Genomic DNA, 18,488 nt, shown 5'->3' on the forward strand with positions numbered 1-18,488 from the left:
CTTGCAGTGCAGACTGCAGGCAGGTCAAGGTTACAGGCAAAGAGCTGTTAGTGTCAACTGTAATGCTAGTCTTAATATTTGTCTTAATGTGTAAGGTTATGTCCAATTGTTTTAGATACACACCACGAAAACAACAGTCACACACCTTGACTTTTCCTCATGTTTTGGCTAACGTTATAGCCAGCTGCAAAGCTGGCTTATCAGGTGACGTCACGGTTTTGACGCCCCGAGTAGCATGGGCTAGCCCAAAAAATGATTAAGATTATATAGGTTTGGTGGTCCAGACATCTTGATCTTTTTCTGCTGCCTGCGCGCAGGTAGAGGGTGAGAGAAAGATCTGGACGTGTAATGTAAATTTTACCTGTGTTCCTCTGAATAAACCAGCACGGTTATTTTTTATAAAATCTAAAGCAGTCTACTTCGTCTCATTGAGAGTTCCTGGTTTAAAAGAACCGGAAGAAGCTTCAGAAAAATAGTAGCTTATATTATAAATTACAAATTAAAATTCTGCTCATCCTTTTCATTCAGACATAATTCTTCATCTCAGACTGAAGTTCTGCTTATTGAGGACCAGCACTGGTCTATTTCTAGTAGATATGTTAGGTCTGTTAAACTCTGATATGTTTGCTTCGTCCAGCTCATTTTTAAACAGCACTGTAGTTACCGCACAGTGAAAGAGGAAAATCAGACTGTAAAAAACAAGCTGGCAAAACTTTGAGAAGCCAAGGGCTTAAACTGGTTGCCAGCTCTGGTGTTCTACATGAGAACCAGACAAAGTTTCTTCATTACCAGTGTGATGTTTATATAGAAGCAGACCAACACAACAATGATCAGCTCAGCTAATAAAAGAATGTTTTGGAAAATACACTTACATACAGTATTCGCTTTCATTTGCTAGCATAAAGACTGGAAGCAGAGGGAAACATGGTCAAGCACCTTCTCTAAAGCTCACAAAGTATGTAACTTGTTTGTTATGTGTGAAAATGAGCTTTTAGAAGGAGCTACATGTTAAAATTGCTTCTGGCTAATCACATTCTGGCTCCTGCCCTTATGTATCATGTAACACATACTTTACATGAAAATGGTATTTATCATGTCATCTCACTCTTTAAATAAAATGAATAAGCAGAGCTGGCAAAATGTTGACCTACTTCTTTAAAGATAATTAAAGAAAGTGTCTGCATTGATGCCCTGAGTTAAAGATGAATTCACAAGAAGGAAGGATACCTTTTTGCTCCCTGCCCCTGGACGTTAGTACTGTAGTAACTAACCAAAAAGCAGCTGCTGCAGATGTTAATCTTATAACACTGTAATTGTGAACGTGTTACCAATAACATTTGCCTAATTAAACCACTAGCAGACACAGAGCAACACTGGAATGTATTTGGAGTCATTCTTCAGTTGGGAATGTAAGCTTATATTCACTCTCCTTTTAGCTCTGGTTTGGTCTCCAGCAGCTCCAGGAAGAAATATCTGGCTCTTCAGCAGCTAAAGTCTCTACTATGCTAACATCTAAATGCATCTATCTGGTGCTGGACAAGTAGTGTACAGTGGGTACATGCACTAATCAGAAGCCTGCTTGTGTTAAGCCACTAAATAAACACACAAACAGGGTTTTTAATGGGACAAACAGTTGATGTGATTAATCAAACTGATCCACTGTTGGCCTTTTTGCATTTGAAGGCTAGAATGTAGGTTAATGTCGACAGACACTAGTGTACAACATGACTCACCCTCTTCATCGGAGACATCAGCACTTCAGTCATGGTCTCTGGAACATTAAGCTTGTGTTTCTCTGTCACCGTCTGGCAGCACGGGAGGAAATGGATCCCATTAACCATCGTTCACACCGTACATGAACCATCTTCCTCAAATGACTGCAGTTCAAAGAATACTCTCTGAAAAGTGGTTTACAGCGTTTGTCCTGTGATGGAGCATCATTGCCAGATAATGAGGAGGTAGAGGAGAGAGCTCAGGCTTATTATAGCTTCTTCCTACAGTAATTCCTTCACTGATGTTACTGTTATTACATGTTTATGACAAAATCCATGTTGTAATTATAAAACGGCCAATGCACACAACACACAAGTGCATCAGAAAGCAAACAAATATGAACAACTAATGTCAGACAAAGTATACATTTAAAGGTAATTATACCCGAAATGTATGGATACAGTGCTATATTGCCAATGTGAAGTATTTTAATACACACACAGCCAACCCCGCCATCCTACAGCCGTCTTGTCAATAAGTTACATCTCTCATGACATGAATGTGCCAAAGGTAACTGAACCATACAGTAACTTTTCACTTTGACTATTATAAAGCTGGCAGACAGATCAGATCCAGGAGCAGTCATAACCAGTGATCCCGCCAATGAAGAACTGGTTTCCTGATTTCTATAATATGAGGTTGGCTACACACAGTGGGTGGGTGTGACTTACTGTTGTGGTGGTGATGATCTCCTCTGTGAGGACCCTGAGAGTATCCACCACAGAGATGTAGCCCAGCCTCCGAGCAATACCCAGAGCAGTGTTACCATTCTGGACAAGGAGAAAAAACTAATGAGATGTGTGTGTGTCGATGTGTGTGCACTTTGTTTGTGTGTGTTTACAGTACATACCACAGTGATAGCGTTGGGCTTGGCACCGTACTGGAGCAGTACGTTAATAATGTGTGTGTTTCCTTGCTGGGCTGCCTGGTGAAGGGGAGTGTATCCATTCTGGGAAGGAAATATTTCAGCACATAGGAGGAAAAATGAAAATCTATCAATAAATAAACTGATTACTTATCATTTGATTGAATCATTTCTTAACAGTCAGGCAGCTGATATCAAATGGGCTGTGTGAAAACTAAAACACACCTGGTTAAATTTGTGAGGTTGTCTGTAATTCACAACATATTGTTGCCACATGACAAAAAGGAAATGACTGATCTCATTATAACATTTTCTATGTTGTTTACTTTCCCATTTTAACAACATACATTGGTATTATGTAATAATGAGAGCACAAAATAAAAGGATATGTTGTTACAGTGAGAAGTTTGTCAAAATGGAATCATTTGTTTCAACAAAATATGCCATTATATAAGAGCAGACCTGACTAAAATGTGAAACTGAACAAATATTTGTTATGGCTGGCAATACGATGCTGATCTCGTATGAATTAGCAGCATCAAGCTACAATACTAACAATAAATGCTAAAAGTGGTGCATGTTCTTAAATAATAACGATTACCTGAGCACTGTAATCATTTTACTTTAGTTTCTGTACCTTGGTCTTGGCGTTGACACTGGCTCCATTGTGAAGCAAGAAGTTGACCATCTTGGCGTTTCCATAGTGACATGCTACAAGTAATGGGGTGTAGCCCAACTGAAAAACAACAAACATATGATTAAGATGATGGTTTCTGCAGAATGGGAGGCGACTCTGAATAATGTTATAGCCAGAAGGTACAGTAGAAAACGATGAAACTGAAACTAGTATGACTGATCATACTTTGGTCTGCTGGTCAAGGTTGGCTCCATTTCTGGCGAGGATCTCTGCAACAGCCACTTTGTCCTCCTGAGCTGCCAGATGGAGGGCAGTCAAACCACTCTGCATGGGAACACACACACACACACACACACAACTGTTGCTATAGTCACAACTGTCAGACTCCAACCAAATTCTGTCCATTCTTTCCTGTCAAGTAAGCTAATGCAGCTAATCTGACACTGCTACCCTAAATACAGTAGGTTGGGCTGGTAGCTAGCATCTCTATGCCCCGTTAACTACAAAGATTTTCTGATTTTTACTGATTCAGTAGTATTCAGACACACTGCAGCTTCAGCCAACCGCAGCCAGGCACAGTACCTTAAGTGAAACACTGTCCAGCTAGTTTCAAAATTCAGTACTTCCCCAAAACCGCTTGCTTGATCTGGTAATTCCATGTGCATTATTTACTGATGTATTACTCAAAACCAACCCAGTCTTCTACTGTACCTTAGTGGGGACGTTGACCTGAGCTCCTTTGCTTATGAGCAGGGCAGCCATGGCAGCGTGGCCCTCTTGGGAGGCCAGATGGAGTGGAGTGACACCCTGCTTGGTCAAGATGTTGGTCTCAGCCCCATGCTGCAGCAGGACTGTGGCTATTTCCATTTGGTTCTTCTTGGCCGCAATGTGGACAGGAGTGTAGCCGTTCTGATTCATAAGGACAGGGGAGCGATAACGGGGTTACTGCTAACATACAGATAGCACTGCTTGTTGTGGTTGCTACTTTGGGAACTATTATACGACTGGCACTGAAAGTGTCCAACAAACAAGCACTGTGTGTGTATATCACTGTCCTTCATTACCATGAACACACACGCCGTAGTTATTTTGACTTGATCGTAAACACACGGTCCTGCTGCCAGAGCATAAAATGTGAATTCATCTACCACTCAAATAGTCCCCAACAAAAACACTGTATCCTCCTGATAAAAATTACAGTGAGTGACTGTTTTAGGAAATTACACGACACTTGTATAAATCTTATAACACAAAAGTCTATTTTTAACCTTAAAAACGGCCACAAAGTAAACTCCAAGTCAAATTACTAGCTTTTTTCCAGAACTTTCAAATGCATCTCATGATCTTCCTCAGCAGATGATGTTTCTTTCTCACGACTTGCATATGGCGCTTTGGTCACATGATACCAGGTGAGAACTCCATGCTCCCTTGTTTTCAATGTTCAAATGATCTTTTATTATCTTCATATACTGTATGCACTGGATGTATAAGTTTTGCTGGTCACAGAATGTACAAAAGAACACATATGCGTGTTACCAGGTAAAAACTACAAGTGAGAACAACCTATTGCAACAAATGTTACTAATCCATATTTCATTTCAGTTAAGACTTATTACGAGGGAGCATTTTATACTTGTCCGCTCCAGACATGATCAGCAGTCAGTAATAGATGACACTGTGGACTCTCACCTTGGCCATGACATGGGGGGACGCTCCTCTGTCCAAAAGCAGGAGCGCCACCTTCTGGTTGTCATAATGAGCTGCGACATGGAGCGGGGTCAGGCCGTTCTGTAAGGGACGGACAGTGAGCGCACGTGGATTAAACAGCAGTTAGTACAGCATGAAGCCAGTTAATTGATATATGACTGTGGGGTTGAGATGAATTATAGTTATATTAGACAGCAAAAGCTACATGGATCAAGGTGGGTCCTTAAAATGACACAAAGAGGATCATATTCGAAGCAAAACAACAAACGTCATGTAAAAAAGATTCTGTTATTTGTTTTATGTTTTCTGGAATGAACCATAAATAATCCAAAAGATGTTTTGGCCGATTTTATTCTGACTAAGTTTACTGGAGCTCTCATAGGTGTAACTTAACCTCAGTGCAATAAAATATTAACACACCATTTAAATTTGCTGACTTTTTACATTTAAATGCTGGGAACATTTAACAGTGTGAATACACGACTCCTACTTTACATGATTGCACATCATAAAGTGTTGGTGTATTGTTAAATATATAAACATAGGAGTTATAAAGTTATTATTTTGCAGCTTACCTTGCCAGTGGAATCAGGAGGAGCGCGGCGCTGCAGCAGAAGTTTGGCTACATCTAGGCTTCCATACTTGGAGGCCACATGCAGGGGAGTAAAACCTTTCTGTAGAGAAACAACCGGAGAGGAGAAAAATGTGTTTCAAGTCAGGGAATACAGGATATACACATTATTTCTCCACACAAAATAAAAGGAGGAAAAGCACAGGTGTTGCTAATGACAGTAACGTAGACCTGAGCCAGCATGAACAGTACCAGGATCCTGAAACTGAAGCAGCTACAGTACAGGGAATGCAGAGACCACTCAGTTTCTTCTTACACCTGTGCTTTTCCTACCACCACAGATCAAAATGTCCTCTGTGGAAAAAGTCCATAACACGGCTTTCAATAGGTTGACGGAGATGAAATGCCTGCCAGCCACCTCACATCCATAACAGTAAATAGTTATTTCAACAGTTTATAAATGGACAAATGACTACATAAAATATTAATTCATCCATACATAAAACACTGGTTCCCTGTTGGAATATGAAGCCCATGAATGAATAATAAGAAACACTGACATTATGGGATACTGGGGCTCGCAAGGATTTAAGTGGAATGTGGGCTATGCAGGGTCCCCGAGAGGCCTCCAGGACTTCCCTAGTTCTTTATATTGCCAAAGATGTTTTTAAGTATGCTTTTGGCATCTTAGCCATTTATTAAAGAAAATACAGGAAATGAAAGGAGAGAATGATGGAGAACAACATGCAGCAACGGTTCCCTAAATAACCTAAATGTAAGGTTCAGAGTCTGCACCGTAAAACCTCCACATGGTGCCACTTGTCAAACTATCTTAATGATAATTCTAATTTTGTACTGAAAGACAGAAAATATAACTATATTCTTCTCTTAGGGGACATGAAACCTCATGAGATACAAATCCCTGGGGCCTAATGAGTGTCTGTTCTGTTAGTGACAAAAAACAACAAAGAACATGCAGTGGGCTGATGCAATGCAAGGTAACTTTAAACCAAATATATTAAATACATTTAATATGAAATTAATTGACAACAAAGCCAGCAGAGGGCGCACGTTAACTGTTTGAAAAATGAACCACACTGAGGGTGACAGAAACCACATGACCAGTGTGTGTATGACCCAGATCTGTGCATGGAGGGAGCAGTCCTTTGTTTCTCCAGCCACAGATTATATCTGATGTAAAAGGTGTTTGCACAGAACCGAGAGAGAGAGAGAGAGAGAGAGAGAGAGAGACAGCAGACTGGGACATGGAATAAAATATTCAAAGTGTCATACATTGTGAGCAAATCAAGGATAAGACTGTTAGGAACAAATGCCTGGTTGGATGGAGTCTTACACTTGCATGGCAACATTCCCTAGTTTGGTTTCCATAATGAAAGCTACACCTTTCCTCTCCAAGAAAGAAACACTGAAGAAGAGAGGAGAAGCACTGAACCCTGATGAATACTGCATCGTTTTATAATCTCACCCTTCATATTATACTTTGACTAAACTGAAAGACTAATATGTCCTGGACTTTATGCAACATGAAGATATTAAGGATAATCTGGTAAACACCATCACACTGATGATGATACATCACATGACTGCCTTCAGGCTTCATGTGATGTATCATCATTCAGAGGAAAGCCGCAGCTTCACCAATCATTGATGACAGCGGGTCAAACAGACAGAGGCCTGCAGATACAGTCATTCTGTAACCTACGTCAGGTTTCAGGAGCAGGCACCATGGGATCATAACGTAAGCCTGCATGCACAGAAGGTTCTCTACACTTCTCCATCTACTTTAAGACATCTGTAAACAAGTCCATGTACCTGGTACTGCAAAATTCCCAAAACTGCTAAATTGTAACTTTATGTATTTGTTGATTATTTTTAAAAGGGGAAACTCCACAGAGTTTGAAAGACATGGGCATTTACAGTAACAAGCAAGGAAGCTCTAGTCAAAACACATTATCTGGACAGCAAGACAGCAAATAACCATGTTCTAATATGTGACTTGTATTTCCAAAATATGTGTAATTCGTTAGTGTTCTTCAGCTGGAACCAAGACACCATGCCTGCTCAAGTGTACATTAGAGAGTAAGGGTTGATAAAACAGCTTTACCTACACAGAGATTATCAAAATATCAACATCTGAACAAGGTTTATAGAGATGAATGTTGACACAAATGCTGTGCCCACCTTGGTGGCCAATGAGTGTGAAGCCCCGGCCTCCAGCAGCACAGAGGCCGTCTGCACGTGCCCCTCCCTGGCGGAGATGTGCAGGGGCGTGTAGCCGTTGGTTGTGGCAGCATCAGGATGGGCCATGTGTTGCAGCAGCAGCTGGACAATCTCTGTTTTACCCAGACGCGACGCAATGTGGAGGGGAGTCTGGTCCTCCTAAAGACAACACAGTGGAAAATAATAAACACTTGTTTTTCACCAGGGCAACATGCTATAATACAGTGTCTTCCACATGTGTGCTAATGGGAGGACAGTACTCGTGCCCGTGCGTCCACCATCGCTCCATTCCTCAACAGACATCGGACCACTTCCACCTGACCTGCTCTGGCTGCCATGTGTAACGCCGTTTCTCCACGCTGTAAACACATCACACAGCATCGTGTAGGTCAGAAGAGCCAGTGCACACACGGTGAACATACACATGCACACTTAAACTAGCATATCACAATAATACCAATAATAGTACCTACAAGAATATTATCTGACACTTATTCTCACTAAAAATTACTTGACAATGTATTATTATACTACCTGTGTGTATAGAGAATGTGAAGTTGTCGTCGCAATGTGTTGAATTTTGGGTAAATGTGCCATTATGGAAGATCACACTCATTATCAGAAATTTACACTATGTGCATCTATAAATTCATTTAAAAAAATATTATCCAATACAGCTACACACAACAGTGGATGCTTGACCTACGTCCGAACGTCCAGTTTAGTGTTCAGTTTGAGCACAGACAGGACAGAATTTTATTCATCTGCAATGTTTGTGTTATCTGCCGACAGCTGCTAGCTAGCGTTAGCTCCTGAACTGAGAGCTGAGGGAGAGTCTGCCGTTCTTGTTGATGGGATCTCAGTCAGCTAAGGTCATCCATTCTGAATTGCCACAATCAATAAAGTGAATTAGCACAACCAGTAATCCCCACCAAAATGGCGCCCCCGTCCCAACATTCAACACAGCATGATATACCTTTACATTAACAAATGCTATTGTCATGGACCCTAGCCTATAAACACAACTTTTCCCCGCACAAATGTTACATCTGGAACAACCAATATATAACTCATAAGAATAAATCTCTATTTCTTTATAATTGGTTTGAAAATAATATCCTGTTGGTGAAACAGCTTTTAAATGACCAGGGTGTTCCTTTGACATTTGAAGAACTGAAAAATCGATTTAACTTTAGTCCTACACTAAAGGAATACTCATTGACTATTGGAGCGATTCCCTCTGGACTGCTGATGCTCTTCAAGAACCTGGACAATGATACGGATGACTCCTCTTTTCTATTGGATCCAGCCGACACGTTCATAGGGAAAACATGTTTCACCACTATAAGAAAGAAGAACAATCAAGCTATTCGGACTATTTTTCAACAGGATGTAGTGTCTATGCCATATATTATATCCTACTGGAATATTTTCGTTCCGGGCATTTGCTGGGATAAAGTATGGTTATTGCCTTTTAAATATATGATCAGTAATAAAATAAGAGAGGTCTCCTTTAAGTTCATTCACAGATTTTACCCATCTCAGCGCACTTCCGCTTTTCCGCAGAACGCGGGTGACACAACAGTAGTAACGCGAAACACATTCTTTGAGCTCGTTTTATTTGATTAGTTCGTAAATAAAAAAATAAAAATGTCTTTTTTCAAGACACAAATACCAGAAGCGGGATCATCCAAACAGTGATTTATGCTGCGTACCTCAATGCGCGATGTCAGGGAAGTTCAATTCACCATAAGCTTTCACCATTTCCCTAAGGATGAAACCTTAAGAAAAATATGGATCCGTAATGTATGTACAGTGCCTTGCGAAAGTAATCGGCCCCCTTGAACTTTGCAACCTTTTGCCACATTTCAGGCTTCAAACATAAAGATATAAAACTGTAATTTTTTGTGAAGAATCAACAACAAGTGGGACACAATCATGAAGTGGAACGAAATTTATTGGATATTTCAAACTTTTTTAACAAATAAAAAACTGAAAAATTGGGCGTGCAAAATTATTCAACCCCCTTAAGTTAATACGTTGTAGCGCCACCTTTTGCTGCGATTACAGCTGTAAATCGCTTGGGGTATGTCTCTATCAGTTTTGCACATCGAGAGACTGAAATTTTTGCCCATGCCTCCTTGCAAAACAGCTCGAGCTCAGTGAGGTTGGATGGAGAGCATTTGTGAACAGCAGTTTTCAGTTCTTTCCACAGATTCTCGATTGGATTCAGGTCTGGACTTTGACTTGGCCATTCTAACACCTGGATATGTTTATTTGTGAACCATTCCATTGTAGATTTTGCTTTATGTTTTGGATCATTGTCTTGTTGGAAGACAAATCTCCATCCCAGTCTCAGGTCTTTTGCAGACTCCATCAGGTTTCCTTCCAGAATGGTCCTGTATTTGGCTCCATCCATCTTCCCATCAATTTTAACCATCTTCCCTGTCCCTGCTGAAGAAAAGCAGGCCCAAAACATGATGCTGCCACCACCATGTTTGACAATGGGGATGGTGTGTTCAGGGTGATGAGCTGTGCTGCTTTTACGCCAAACATAACGTTTTGCATTGTTGCCAAAAAGTTCGATTTTGGTTTCATCTGACCAGAGCACCTTCTTCCACATGTTTGGTGTGTCTCCCAGGTGGCTTGTGGCAAACTTTAAACGACACTTTTTATGGATATCTTTAAGAAATGGCTTTCTTCTTGCCACTCTTCCATAAAGGCCAGATTTGTGCAGTATACGACTGATTGTTGTCCTATGGACAGAGTCTCCCACCTCAGCTGTAGATCTCTGCAGTTCATCCAGAGTGATCATGGGCCTCTTGGCTGCATCTCTGATCAGTCTTCTCCTTGTATGAGCTGAAAGTTTAGAGGGACGGCCAGGTCTTGGTAGATTTGCAGTGGTCTGATACTCCTTCCATTTCAATATTATCGCTTGCACAGTGCTCCTTGGGATGTTTAAAGCTTGGGAAATCTTTTTGTATCCAAATCCGGCTTTAAACTTCTCCACAACAGTATCTCGGACCTGCCTGGTGTGTTCCTTGTTCTTCATGATGCTCTCTGCGCTTTAAACAGACCTCTGAGACTATCACAGTGCAGGTGCATTTATACGGAGACTTGATTACACACAGGTGGATTCTATTTATCATCATTAGTCATTTAGGTCAACATTGGATCATTCAGAGATCCTCACTGAACTTCTGGAGAGAGTTTGCTGCACTGAAAGTAAAGGGGCTGAATAATTTTGCACGCCCAATTATTCAGTTTTTTATTTGTTAAAAAAGTTTGAAATATCCAATAAATTTCATTCCACTTCATGATTGTGTCCCACTTGTTGTTGATTCTTCACAAAAAATTACAGTTTTATATCTTTATGTTTGAAGCCTGAAATGTGGCAAAAGGTCGCAAAGTTCAAGGGGGCCGAATACTTTCGCAAGGCACTGTAAAAATTACTGCAGGTAGTGCAATGTAGGCCTAACTTCACAAAGGTTTATTCAGCTACTGTACAATGCTGACAAAATACTAAAGTACAGCTAAAGCTTATATATGTAAGGCTCCTGACAAAGGATCTCCCAGTTCTCCCAGGTCATTTTTCACAGAAACACCTTTTTATATTACAGTCCACACCAACAACACAGCCCAAAACAGCGCTGATTCACCCAAAGGACCACAGGCAAAACCAACACCACACGCCCAGGCATCCTGCACCTCCAAACTGCATGCAGGCAGATGCAAGACGAAAGACCCTGAACCCACCAGGCCTATACATTATATCCCTTCGGTTGGGCTAGCCCCATACTACACAGAAACGTCAACCGAGACGTCTCTGTTGCCAGCTTTGCAGCTGGCTCTAGCAATAGTCAAAACATGAAGCAAATCAACGTGTGAATGTGTGTGTCTGTTGGTTAAGTGGTGTATAGCTAAAAACATTCTCACGACCTCTAGTACATGTCATGACTTAAACATAAGAACATATTATGGGTAAGGCTACAGTTATACACGTCGTAATCATAGTATTAAACACCCTGTCTGCTGACAGTCATCAACTCTTCTCTCTAGTATCCTTTTGTAATTAAGAGGACGACAACAGTATGTAGTAGACACTTAGTCTCCACAGATGTAATTCAAGGTGGACGACGGCGTTTGAAAGAAGGAGCCGTTCCAGTGCTGTTTGTCTGGAATGACTACTCTCTGCTTACAAGTAGACCAAGCGTGTGGGAGAGAACGCAACGGCCGGAGGAAATTGAGGAGGAACAGATGGACGTCGGATTTCTGCTTCAGTGTCATGACTATGCTAGACCAGAACCATCAGCCTTGGACATGGCATGTGAAAAATTAGAAGTCCAGCAGTTTGGGAATTTAGCATTTCCATCACACAAGCTTGGTTACTATTAGCTTTCCGGTAGTGTATTACATTATTTTGGTGTACCAGACAGATGTTTGGTGTAAATATCGACAACATTAGCTAGTTAGATTACGAACTAGCTTAGCTACATCTCCGTTTGTAAGATAACCGATACATAACTCTACTTTCGTAGTCGTGGATGTCTGAAGAAGCATATAGCTTAAACCCCTTATCCAGCTTGCTGCCCGGTGTTTTAGACATCGAACTGCATATTCGATGGACATCCGTGATCTTCATCTTTGGTAGTTCTTAGAGACATCTTGAGTAGAGCAGTGCCATACTTCATACTAGTCGCAAACCGGAAACGGATGATTCTGTTTTGCAGTATACGGAAGTCAAATGCGCATAACCCCTATTTCCCGTTACTCACAATATTGCTGACGTCCGGCGAGGCTCCATTCTGCAGCAGCAGCAGGACGATGTTCAAGTGACCCATGAAGGCTGCTACGTGAATGGGAGTCAAACCAGACTGGACACGAGGTGATAGGCAGATGAGGGAACAGAGGATAAAATATAAGTTATGTCAAATGCTCATAGAGATCATAAAATGTAAATGTAAAATAAATCATATGTTCCAGCTTATAATGTCCAATTGTTTATAAGACAGCACTTATCCTCCATGTAGGGGCATTGTGTCATTTCAAAATGGCTGTACAATAGGTCTTTTTCCCACATCAGACATTTTGCATGTCATAACAGGAAAAGCTAATGTGTAACTGAAACTGGGACACTTGATGCAACTCAGCCATGATTATCTAAATTTGTTTCACCTGTGTTTGTGCTGCTGTGACAACTCAAAATGGCTGCTGCAAAAATAATCTATACTTGGATCATTGTTCAGCATCAACCTTTCCTAAACATAACTGAACAAAAGCACAAATTCCTGGGCTGTCACTGGGATTTACCTCCAGTTTTAAAATTGGCAAAAATAGTGACGATTGTATAAACATTTCCAGCATCTTCTGTGCTACCAAACTAAACCATTCATCCATTATCTACAACACTTAGCCTGTAGAGGGTGGCCTATCCCAGCTGACACTGAGTGAGAGGCAGGGTACATTTTGGACAGGACACACAGTGGAAACTGACAACTACTCACTCACATTCACACCAGGGTAATTTAGAGTTGCCAGTCAACCTAACCTACACGTCTTTGCACTACAGGAAGAAGCTGAAGTACCCGAAGAAACTTCACACAGACACAAGGAGAACATGCAAACTCCACACAGAAAGGCTGTGGATGGGAACCTTCTTGCTGTGAGGCCACAGTGCTAACCACGGCACTATCATGCTCAACTAAACCAGCTGTGTGATAAATTAGTAAATTTGATTTGTAAGCAATACTACCTTAATACTAAAATAAGAAGGAAAATAAACTTCAATTCTTTAGATACTGCTGTAGAATACATAGTTCACAAACTATACGACTCCCCTTTATTTGTTACACTATGTTTCACCATTTATTTTTATATTGTAATTGTTACTTGTGGCCACAGTGACCACATTAAAAAAATTTGAGATCATCTTGCTAACATTGTATGCTTATGTTAGCATCGGGTGACTTAAGCAGCATTTTAAGCTTCTTGCCAAAAAGATAAATAGGAAAATTCACATGAATATGTATAAAGCCAGAATGAAGCAAAATGTCCAGATCTGGCCTATTTTAATTTCAATGCCTTTTTAATTAATATTTTTTTGACATTTTGGCATAAAGATTAGAGATTGACCTCCTGTATATACACCTACCTAGACTTCCTCTTTGATATTACTGTGTGGTAAAGTCAGATATATGACAACAAGAAAATTTCCACCTAACTGTTAGTTTCATTTATAGTAGTTCAAATACATTTTCAACATTTCCACTGATTTAATGTCACTCAGGGGTTTGAAGTACCTCTGTGATGGCCTGAATAGAGGCTCCATATTTGACCAGCAGCTCCATGACCTTTACACGGTTTTTCTTACAGGCTATGTGCAGTGGAGTAAACCCATTCTGTAGAGGAAACATGGTGCAAACATACAATGAAGGATATAGTCTACATGCTGTACATAGTTAATTTAAATAACTCTTTTAGACAATCTCAGATGCATTCCATTTCTGATATTGTACCTTCAATTGCTACATTTTTATAAAACACTATTTTAAGATAAATAAACATCTTAAAGGTCTTTCCTGTATCTGGTCCAATTCCCACATGGACACTGCTGAGGTTACACAATATCTTTGTATCGTACCAGTGCCCTGGCATTGGGGTTGGCCCTCTTGTCCAGCAGCAGTTTGGTGACTCTGTAATGACCGCAGTGTGCTGCCACATGTAGTGCTGTCAGGTAGTCCAAGGTGACGTCATCAACAGGCGCCTTGTGCTGCAAAAGATGTTTGACGCATTCAACGTGGTCACCTTGTGCCGCCATGTGGAGAGGAGACAGCCCATTCTGAAACGTGAAAGAGGGTTATTAAGTCTGATGAAGACAAAAGGACAGAGTATTTTTGAACGAACAGTTTGAAGAATGAATAATATTGTCAGGTTCACAGATTAGTCATGAACAGAACAATGAAAAATGTTCTGATTAAATGTGTAAGTGGGCTGACTATTGTAAAAGTGTATTCCACATAAAGTCAGGCTGCTCCTTGAAATAGTTCTTGACTGTACCATGAAGAGGTTACAAAGCTTCACAGACCCATATTCGGAAACTGAACTTAGAGAAGCATGATGGCTTCCAGGTGTAAATGCATCCTGTAAAAGGACATGTGGCACACCTTGGTCCTGGCCAGTAAGGGTGCTCCTCTCTCCAGCAGCAGCTCCACAGCTGTATCATGTCCACTCCGGGCCGCACAGTGGAGCGGAGTGAGACCATCCTACAGAACACACACACACACACACACACATTTGCACAGAAACTTATCTTATAGTCATTCACTACTTACTGATACTGACCTGGAGGCTAAGGAGCAAAAGTGATATAAGATATAACTTTGCATTACAGCTTAAATGCAGATGTTTCTTTTTGAAGGTTACTCAGGTTCATTCAGGTTAACAGCTTAACCTGAAAAAGACCTCAACAGCGGCTGTAACAGCTGTTATAGTCAAATGTAGCAGCACAAGCATTTTACTTGTGTTTCATCAGTAATAACAAGTGTGGAAAAAAGGACCTGACCAAGTGAAGTGGAGGGAAAAATTCTATATCGTGTTGAGGCTTAAAGCTTAATTCCATCTAAACGATGTTCGGTTCGGTCTACAGACCAATGATCCTGGACCTTTATCTGAGTTCTGTTATCCATGATACTCACCCTTGTTTTAGCATCAATCTGAGAGCCACGATCCAGTAACAGGCGAACCATGTTGGTGTTCCCACGCTTAGAGGCCACATGTAGGGGAGTTATCCCATTCTGTAGAAGAGACAAAAATGATTTTAGTGACCTATAATTTGTCCTAGTCGGGCAAATTATTCATTAAAAGGTTAATGAAAATAACTCCACAAACTACTGAATCAATAACTGTCAAATCTAATAAAAATAATTTAAAAATCCAACTTAAATACAGTTTAAAAGTAATAAACTTTTGAGTAGAGTATCTCTTCTAGATTTACTAATAGACTAAACGTCTCATAAATTAAACATTTTATTTGAAAATAAATCTATTTCCATTTTAATATTATCTTGTGCTTTTCAGTTCTCTTTTTGTCTGTTCACTGAAATGATGTTCAAAACAATAAAAATGTTTTGTTGAGCAATTTTGTGCAGACCCAACTGACCTACACCTGTTAAAGAAACCTTATTTTACCTATAACTCTGAACCAGTAAAGGCTGGAGCCATCTCAACGTGTCAAATGGTATCCTGTCTTCTTTCAACAAAGAATAGGTGCATATCTCTGTTAGCAGTTTAAATCTCTGCAGCCTCCTTTCTGGCCACACAAGCAATCTAATGAGGCTCAGGAGAAATGCTTCTGAACTACAAATATTTCAGTGGAACACTATGTGTGCATAATTTATTAAATTTATTTGACTGCAAGTTGAAAACATATTTTTAACCACATGGTTGTTTGTAAATAGGACGTCTGAATGTATTTTCTGCATAATGTTGATTAAAGGGACAAATTCACATTATAAAGCTCTGATCAGAAACAAGTCTTTTGAACTGCTGAGTCAGTCGTGAATGAGGACAGAGATGGGGGGCAGTTGGTCAGACAACCAGTCTTACAGTTTAAGTCTGGCCTTTTCAAAGCCATTTGCCTCAGTTAAAACCACTTTGTCCGAGTTGTGTCTTGATCCGTGAATAGACAAGGCGCCCCTTGAAGAGGGCCTTTTTTGTGTGAGTGCTTGTAGATCTTGGAGCCCACACACCGTGACAACTCAGGAGAAAAGCACAACAAGAGGGCGGAGGGAGACGACCTCAGATTCACTGACTGTTTAACTCAAATTTGTTAGGGAAGCTGCAGGAGATCTACACCTTCATGAAAAGAACACGTCGCCCCCACTGTCATAGCACGTGTGCCATATTAAGAAATGCGCTGAAAATACAAAAATGCTCCAAGCTGTACACGAACCAATGGGTGTTTCTGTCGGACGCTAAAAAGTGGCAGACATGTAGCATGCAATTTGCTTTAATAATGTTGAAAAATGTCACTCAAGATGCTGCATACCAGGAGAACAGCCATTCACACAACATGAACCTCAGAACTATGAAGTGGCAAGGGGCCAGCAAAAAGTAACCCCAGCAGACAGCGGGTTGTCCAAGGTGAACCCATTTGGGATTAGTTATCTAAGCTGTGACGTTTAGTGCAGACTGGATAAATCCAAGGCCAGTAAAAGAAGCCAAGAATCAAGACAAAGATGCATAAGATCAGGCCACTTTGGCTGCCAATATTACAAACAGGATACAAGGACATCCTGAGGTGAAGATGGGTAAAGCGAGTGTGGACCACCAGTCAAAAGAAAAGGTGGGGTTTCATTTAAAACACTTGGTTAAGGTGGTCTCTGGTATGGAACCCTCACCTTTCCTCTCCCTATTTAAAGGACACACTGCCTTGGTGCTGAATAGTGGCACAGTATGTAGATGGTGAACTACAGAGTCGAATTAATTCATGTAGGGATATCCAGCTGAAAGTGATAAAAACGTTTCTTTAATGTGCTGTCCAATTTGCATGTTATACCCACAATGTACAGTGTAGCTCTGCACTACAGAGTGCATGTAGCAATACGTGTATTGGAGCATGAAACTAAAGAAAGGAATGGACTCCATGTGATGGGGAGTAAGTAAAGTTTTTCAGTAATACAGAGCATCTCAAACAAGTGACTTGTGTAGATGGACATAAGAAAATTCTAAGATGAGACTGAGACAGGGAAGACGTTCGGAGAGATGAGGCTGAAAGAGATAAGACCTGACTATAGTTGGTAAACAAGCTAACGTTAGTTAGTACATAACCTGGCACGGATGTTGAATGAGTTAAATCAGAGCTTTGTACATCAATGTATGTGATCAACTGGACTGCTCTTAAAACGCTATTTATCAGTGTACTACATGAAATCATACATCATATGTAGTGGTCTATGTTAACTTTGGACTGTTCATTCTGAATTTAAAGAATATAATATAATATTTGATGCTCCTGTCATACAGTCCTAATGATATCTGTTTAACAAAGGAACCTTAGGCAGAAAGGGAAAGTGTGGAGGAAGCTGTGTGTCTATGGAGACAGGTGCGTGACCATCCACTGAAGTAGATGGACCGTCAACATTTTATGGGGACTTAAGAGTTACAAAAAAATTATTACATTGTTTTTCTTTTTAATTAATGATTTGTTGATAGATTCACTTGTGAAAATTTAAATTTGACAAATCAAATCAGGGAGGCTTGACAATCAAATTATATGCCAAACTTTCATGCCATATAACATGTTGACTCAATCTATGTTGAAATAAATATTTTCATAAAGATTAGTATCTACATGTATACCTTTACCAGTAGTGTTTTCAATAGTGGCAGTATGGCCGTGAAATAGTGGGCTAAGCAAGGGAAGTTCACATAACACAATGTATAGCGCATTTCATTCATGCAGCTGACATTCAAGAAAAAAGTTGTGTGATTTGAGTAATGGGTGGCCCGTGCCCCCGTAGAGCTTCATGTCTAGCAACACCCCTGGCGTTCATTTAGGTTGCAGTGTGCTGAGATCTCTTGAACAGTAATTTATAATGTTTTCCAGATTTAGAGATGTGTATGACATTAAACACAACAGCCCTGAGACTGTGAGACGCCAATAATTTTGTGCATTTTGTGGTATCACACCCTCG

At 40.4% G+C, this 18,488-nt stretch overlaps 1 protein-coding gene across 1 annotated transcript in view; it reads right to left on the bottom strand.

Moving 5' to 3' along the window:
- ank2b (ankyrin 2b, neuronal) overlaps positions 1 to 18,488 on the bottom strand; it is a 118,304-nt gene that overhangs the window by 56,887 nt on the left and 42,929 nt on the right. Inside the window, 16 exon segments of the mRNA XM_020594856.1 lie at positions 1,621 to 1,754; positions 1,757 to 1,805; positions 2,445 to 2,543; positions 2,624 to 2,722; positions 3,276 to 3,374; positions 3,501 to 3,599; positions 3,987 to 4,184; positions 4,965 to 5,063; positions 5,558 to 5,656; positions 7,756 to 7,953; positions 8,055 to 8,153; positions 12,570 to 12,668; positions 14,094 to 14,192; positions 14,435 to 14,632; positions 14,958 to 15,056; positions 15,489 to 15,630. Of these exon segments, the coding sequence (XP_020450512.1) occupies positions 1,621 to 1,754; positions 1,757 to 1,805; positions 2,445 to 2,543; positions 2,624 to 2,722; positions 3,276 to 3,374; positions 3,501 to 3,599; positions 3,987 to 4,184; positions 4,965 to 5,063; positions 5,558 to 5,656; positions 7,756 to 7,953; positions 8,055 to 8,153; positions 12,570 to 12,668; positions 14,094 to 14,192; positions 14,435 to 14,632; positions 14,958 to 15,056; positions 15,489 to 15,630 (1,909 nt within the window).

This window comes from Monopterus albus, unplaced genomic scaffold (assembly GCF_001952655.1).
Source record: "Monopterus albus unplaced genomic scaffold, M_albus_1.0 scaffold25.1, whole genome shotgun sequence".
NCBI lineage: Eukaryota > Metazoa > Chordata > Actinopteri > Synbranchiformes > Synbranchidae > Monopterus > Monopterus albus.